The following is a 7,500-nucleotide window of genomic DNA, read 5'->3' as shown; positions in this document are numbered from 1 at the left end:
CATGCATACATACATACATACATACATACATACATACGTATATACATATACATATTTATGTATGTTTGTATGTATGTATGTATGTATGTATATGATTTTAGTTCCTTTTAATTGGAAAATAATGTTTAATGGATAGGATTGGCATTGAATTTTGGAATTTCAAGAGAAATTTCATTCAACCTCTCTAATCTCATTTTCGTTATCACCCTTCCTCCCCCACCTCTCAATATCCCTTGTGTCACTACGAATAAAAAGCAACGGAACAAATGAATGATCTAATAATCCAATTGGAAAATTGTCGTTTCGCTATACTTCAACCTCACCAATTTTAAATGCAAATATCTTGAGTTTGATTAGAGCGAGAAAGCGAGCGAGAGAGAGAGAGAGAGAGTGAGAGAGAGAGAAAGAGAGAAAGAGAGAGTACGATTGAATGAAATCCTCTCTCGAATACGTTCGATGATGCTGATTTGATCTATTTTTCTTTTTTCTTTTATGATTTTTTTTTCTTTCCTTTCTATTCGTTTCTTTTTTCTTTTCTATTTTCTTCTCTCTTCTTTTACTTTCTCACTACCTCACGACGTGTTTCGCTTGCATCTCTCGACGAGTTTTCTTATTTTTTATTTTCTTTTTTTCTCGTAGAAAATAATTTCCGGACATATTTAAATTTCGAATATACTAAATTTGTAACATTTATCTTCATTCATACGGAAATTACCTGACGTTGTTTACTATGAATCGCGAGAGTTTCATCGATCGATATTCGAAAAAAAAATAATAAAAAAGAAAGAGAGAGAGAAAGAGAGAGAGAGAGAGAGAGAGAGAGAGAGAGTGAGAGAGAGAAAGAAAGAAAGAAAGAAAGAATCCTTAAAAGCTTTTAAAGGTCGCGGATGATTTTTAAAAGTTTTTAAAAAGAATCTATGATGCAAGAGCCCCAGCTCAATGGAACAAAGGAAATATAGTTATTTACATTTCGTGAATTGAACTTAAATTTACGGATTGAAGAGAAATTCTTTTAAATTCGATGAAATTGGATTCTGATTATTTCTGATCCGAAGATCGTATCTTCTACTTGCGCTTAGATAGAACAAAAACGAGAGAGAGAGAGAGAGAGAGAGAGACGTATCCAAGTTTTTTTCATTATAAGACCAAAGACGATTCGTAAAATAATATTCGCTGAATTATAAATGTACACAGGTAGTACGTGTTAATGGATCTTTTTATTTGCCTTTTTATTTTTTATTTTTTTTTCTCGTATCTTTCTGGTACGAAACGAGGGCTCGTTCGTTTGTATAATTGATGTAAAATAAAATACATATATATATATATATGTGTGTGTATATATATTATGTATAAAATACGACAGCTCGCGTTTATATATATATGTAATGTAACGCGCACAGTTAAGAGAAGGCCACGACTTACTTTCTCAAACTCGTCGAGCAATAATATACTACGTACCTAGAGTCTAATATAGGTTAAGTTTTCTTCAGAAACTTTGAAGAAATTTCTAGTAGAATTTTCTACTACTCGCGGTAGTAGTTAAAGAGAAGGGAATAAAAAGAAAAGAAAAGAAAAGAAAAGAAATAATCCCTTCGTGATATCTCTAAGTACGAGAGAGAAAAACAAATTTTTAATTGAATTTTAATTGGCAATCGATCGATATCGTAAACACACGTGAACAATCACATAAATTTTTTATAATTCAAAATTATATATATATATAATTTTTAATTTTTATTTCATTCGATTATAGATAATATGATGATTATGAAACCCTAATAAAAAAAAGAAAAGAAAAAAATAAAGGTCTGATTATACTCGTCGAGAGAAAATAATATGTATATATATATATATATATATATATATATATTTAATGGATATTCGTGGGTGGATAGAATTAACCTGACACGTGATAAATTTAATAGATTAATCTCCAAAACATTTTTACGATTAATATTTTTTTCAAATATGCCCTGCATAAAAGATCTCTCTTGTTTTTATGATTTTACAAAAATATTAAAATACATTTATATAACCTTCGTCGTGCAACCTTTCTTTCGTATAATTTAATTTGCATAAAAGGAAAGAAATAACGAGCGTTGAGCAAGATTCTTAAATAAAAACTTTCAAAGTTAATAATCACGGAATGAATTAATTTCATCGCATAACATATATATATATCGGATTATTCCATACACCCACACATATATATACATACATATATATATATATATATATATATATATATATACATATGTAACATCGATTGAAAAAAGAAAATTTTAAAATGACATTTAAGCGATAATATTGCAATGAATATATGAAATATAAATATACGAAATAAAAAATATTTGTCGCGTTGAAGCGTAGCGAACGAATGTGAAGAAAAATATAGACATTAAAAAAATAAAAAAAAAATAAAAAAATAAAAAATACGAAACAAAATGGGTCGAAGAAATAGGTCGAGTAGTAGGTACGTTTGTGAGGAAGGTTTATTCGTTGCTAAAAAAAAGGATCTCGGCTGTTTCTCGTTTTCTTTTATTTTTTTTTTTTTTTTTTTATATATATAATGTTTCTTTTTTTTCGTCACAAAGTTTGTCTGGCCATGCCAGAGTGATGATAATGATGATGATGATGATGATGATGATGATATGAGAGATGGTCCAGCGAAAATGGAGGGATGTCTGTGCGAATAAAAAGGATGTATGTCTTTTCTTTTTTCTTTCTTCTGTTTTTTGTTCTCTTTCTTTTTCTTTTTTCTTTTCTCTCTCTTCAAATCTATATATATATATATATACATATATATACACACACACACACATATATACTATATATATATATATATATATACACATACTACATATATGTTTTTATCGAACAACTCGATTGCATTCTCTTTGTTTCTTTTTTCACATATATATATTTCATCTTTTTCTATTATCTACCCATTTTATTTGTTTATCTTTCTTTCTTTCTTTCTTTCTTTCTTTTTTTCTCTTTCTTTCTTTTTTTTTTTAATTAATTAATTAATTATTTATTTATTTATTTATTTTGCATGACGAATATACCTGGTCCAACTTACATGCCTGTGTTTCCCATCGAAGTGTCACCAATTATCATCGTCTCTTTCATTTCTAAAGCGATCGTTCTTACCAGTCTTACACACTTTATAATAACGTAGTAAGTAATACGGTTTATTCAAAACCGATCGATGTTACTTTTAACAGGCCTAAAAAGAGATAACGCGCTAAAAGAGATATAGTAAGACAAAGAGAACGAACGGAATAATAAAATAAAATAAAATAAAATAAAATAAAGTAAAATGAAAAAGAAAAGAAAAGAAAAGAACGAAGAACGAATCAAAAAAGAAAAAAACCAAACAAATAACACAACAAAAAATCAATATGGAAATTTTTAAACCCTTTGTGATCGATTCTCCAACAGAGAGAAAAAGAGACAAACAAACAAACAGACAAACATAAAGACAGCGAGACAATTTTACACGCATACATACGAGCCGTTTGTTTTGATATATTACAATTTTTTCCTTTTTTTATTTCCCTTCTAATTCTTCTTTAGAATACATTAAATTGCGTTCGAAAATGATTAAAATCGACGTCGATCGAAAACAAAGTGTCTCAGCCACGAAGTGTCACAGAGGGGGTGGTTTAATTACAAAAAAAAAAAAAAATAAAATAAAATAAAATAAAAATAAAATAGAGAGTAAAGAATGAAAATAATGAAAAAAAAGAAAAAAGAAAGAGAAAAACCAGCAATTGGAAAGAATAAAGAAAGAAACACAGGGTTAGGTAAAAAGAGAGAGATATAGAAAGAACAGAAAAACGCATCTCGTTGGTCATCTTTACGTCGTTCTTTCAATCGGTATAGTAAATCGGTATACGGCATACTAAACGTTACATATGCGAACAACACTTTGTTTTCCGCATTCCATAGAATGCGTCAACTCGTTTCCGCATTCAAGCACGCACATATGTACGTACTTACTTACTTACTTACTTACTTACTTACTTACTTACTTACTTACGTATACTGGAGAGATGACCTTATTGGCGTACGCAAAATTCTATTAACTATGTGAATATCAATGATCTCGTTTAGAGAAAACTTGAAAACATAACAGAGATAGAGATAGAGGAAGAGAGAAGAAACAAAGACAGACTATTTATATTTAGATCCTAAATAGAAATCTAAACAAATACGCGTATACGTGTATATGTGCTTGTGTATGTGAACGTCCTAAGTAAACAATTTTACGACCAGGATGTCGATAATTTTATATCGATTTGTTCGATGAATAAAAAAAAGCAAAATATTGAAAAGGAAAAAAGCGACGTAAAAATGATCGTCGATCGTATTCGTCGAGTCAATTTTGATTTAACGCCCGACGATTTATTTTCGTTGTTTTATTCTCGTTCGAAAGGACGATAGGAGGAAGAAAATTCTTTTTTTGTTTTCTCCTTTTCTTTTCTTTTCTTTTCTTTTCTTTTCTTTTTTTCTTGTTTAGGCACGATCGTGCGACAAACTCTTTTAAATGCAGTAACGAGATAGAAGGAATCTTTGATCAGTGATAATTAATCATACGATTTTATTCGAATATAAATATGTCGAATTTAAGATTACTTTATATTTTTAAAAAGAGCTCGGAGAAATAAAGAGAGAGAGAGAGAGAGAGAGAGAGAAATAACTGTCTTCGATCGTGCCTAAGTAAAAAGAAAAAAAAAAAAGGAAAGAAAAGAAAAAGAAAAAGAAAGCAAGAGAATTCAAAATAAAAAGGACGCGAAAAGGAAATATAACAAAAAAAAAAAAAACGCAAAAGAAAAGAGAAGATGAACCGGAAAGGAATGAAAAAAGCGAAAGAGAAAAAAGCAAAAAAAAAAAGAAAGAAAGAAAAGAAAAGGATAAGGTATATGTCAGAGGGAAGAAGGAAGAGGGGGTATAACGAGGATAATAACGTGTCCTCTGGATAGGGTGAAAGTAAAAAAAAAAAAAAAAGAAAAAGAAAGAACGAAAGGAAGAAAAAAATAAAGAAAAAACGAGAGAAAAAAAGAAAGAAACAGAAAGAGAGAAAAGATTGGATAGGTTGAGATAGGATGAATGAGTGAGAGAAAGAGAGAGAAAGAGAAAGAAAGAAAGAGAGAAAGAAAGAAAGAAAGAAAGAAAGAAAGAAAGAAAGAAAGAAAATGAGAGTTTGAGTGAGAGCGAGAGAGAACGTGAGAGAGAGAGAGAGAGAGAGAGAGAGAGAGAGAGAGAGAGGCACGGAGAGGATGAAGGCTCGTGTTGTGGGTTTTGCAGGTACGATGCCGAGCGTGCCGGTGGGTCTCTCATATCACGAGATGTTCGCCGGATCGCTTGGCAGCCCGGCCCTATGGAGATGCCGTGCCTGCGGTAAACAGGTGACCAATCGATGGCACCACTTCCACATACATACGGCTCAAAGGTCACTCTGCCCTTACTGCCCGGCCACCTACAGCAGGATCGACACCCTTCGCTCCCATATACGTACCAAGCACAAGGAGACGCTCTACGCTAAGGGCTCATTGTAGAGGTCGCTGATGGCCCCGCGGAGGAAGCGACCACCGCGGTTACCCTCGCCACGACTCGTCGTTGACGATCGACCAGGGGTCGCACCCTTCTTCGGATTTGGCCTACCCTGACCACCGTCCAATTTGGACCAACCTGCTGCTGCTGCCGCTGCTGCTGCTGCTGTTGCTGCTGCTGCTGCTGCTGCTGCTGCTGCTGCGGCTGGTGCTGCAGCTGGCCCACCTTACGACGCACCACCATCATCATCATCATCATCACCACCACCACCACCACCACCACCATCACTACCACCTTCCACACCATGGTTACAACGTACAGGATCCTGAGAGGACTATCATCGGACAATTAGATCCTCTCTTACTTACACGTTGTACTCCATCCCCTAACTATGCCAATCCTCTTCTCCAACCTCCAACCTTCAACCTCCCTAAACAAAGTCGATGATTCCGTCGATTCGACGATTATTCGATCGAACGAATTTCGATCGAATTGTTTTACCTCTTCCATCATCCTTATTCTTATCTGCTCGATCGTTCAACCCCTTTCTCAACTCACGTATTTCAGCTCCCTATACTCCGCTTTAATTCTTCTTCCTTTCCTTCTAACCGCAAAAGTTACGGTTTTCTTTTCCGTTTTCTTTCTTTTTTTTTTTCTTCTAATTCTTTTTCTTTTTTTTAATTTTTCTTTTTTTAATTTTCGTTTTTCTTTTTTCTTTTTTTATCTACCGATCTCTCTACTATTTAGATTTATATATTGCCTTGAGGGAGAGAGAAAGAGAAAGAGAGAGACTCTGTTCTTTCGTTAATTACTTCCTTTCATTTATATAAATAATACGTTTCTTTCTTCTCCAAGAATAATCGCCAAAGACGATATAATATATATATATATATATATATATATATATATATATACACTCGAAAAAAAAAATAGTCTCGAGTGTGTTTGTTTTACTCATCATCGGATCGCTACAAATCGAAGAATCCTGCGAGGACAATCTATCGTTGGTAACGTTGTCCTCTTCGTTGCGCTTTCTTCAGTAAAAAAAAAGAGTGAGAGTGAGAGAATGTGTGTATGCGTGAGAGAGAGAGAGAGAGAGAGAGAGAGAGAGAGAGAGAGAGAGAGAGAGAGAGAGAGAGAGAGAGAGAGAGATATGATAAGAATGCTTGTACGTTTGTTTCACGTTTGCGTGATTGTGCATTATTAATAAATGACGAACGGTTGAATCGTGTTTAGGTTCGGGTTCGGGTTCAGGTTCGGGTTCAACCCGTTCCTTCTTACAAACTCGAGGAATAACTCCTGGAATCTCTCGGAGCTTTTTATTTATTTATTTATTTATCTTTCTTTTATTGTTTTTTTCCTTTTTTATTTCAACTCTTTTTCTTTTTTCTCACAACGGATTTTTCTATGTTTCTTTTAACTTATATATATATATATATATATATATATATATATATATATATACATATATATATGTACATATATATATATATTTTGTTTTTTTTTTTACTTAGCGGTGACTGTACTTACAATCGCTCGTTCTTGTCGTTGTTGTTATTGTTCTCGCGATCTTTCGTTTTTTCCATTCTCTTTTTTTTTTCTTATATATATATATATATATATATATATATATATATATATGTATGTATATGTATATTCTGTTTTTATTTCATTATCATTTTTCTCACAAGCTGTGAGAGATTAGCATCGATTTCACGTTGGTTTCGTACTTAATAATCGTCGACAAATCCAAGAGAATCCTTAAGAAGCTCCTCAAGAACGAATTTTTATCTGGTGTGTTTGCGATAAAAAAGAAAGAAAGAAAGAAAAGGAAAAAAACAGAAAGGAAAATGACAAAACGAAAATAAACAAACAAACAGACAGACAGACAAATAAACAAACAAACAAACAAACAATCATGAAGGAGATGAAAAAGAAGAG

The 7,500-nt window shown here is 32.5% G+C and overlaps 1 protein-coding gene across 7 annotated transcripts in view; it reads left to right on the top strand.

The window, feature by feature from the left end:
- The window catches only part of LOC127071194 (protein tramtrack, beta isoform), a 75,211-nt gene that overhangs the window by 58,398 nt on the left and 9,313 nt on the right, over nt 1–7,500 (top strand). For 2 of the 7 annotated variants that reach the window (XM_051010189.1, XM_051010183.1), the window contains exon 5: nt 5,314–7,500. This exon is cut by the window's right edge and continues 8,010 nt beyond it. The exons of 2 other annotated variants lie outside the window; for them this stretch is intronic. In XM_051010189.1, coding sequence (XP_050866146.1) covers nt 5,314–5,564 — 251 coding nt within the window. In that variant the 3' untranslated portion in view covers nt 5,565–7,500. Of the gene's footprint in view, nt 839–3,104; nt 5,117–5,313 lie in introns of those variants that run through there. 3 more of the 7 variants (XM_051010185.1, XM_051010194.1, XM_051010186.1) reach the window with 3 other exon arrangements.

The sequence above is a fragment of the Vespula vulgaris genome, chromosome 21 (assembly GCF_905475345.1).
Source record: "Vespula vulgaris chromosome 21, iyVesVulg1.1, whole genome shotgun sequence".
Lineage (NCBI taxonomy): Eukaryota > Metazoa > Arthropoda > Insecta > Hymenoptera > Vespidae > Vespula > Vespula vulgaris.
Note: the sequence above shows the minus strand (reverse complement) of the source record. Positions and strands in the feature narration are given on the sequence as shown.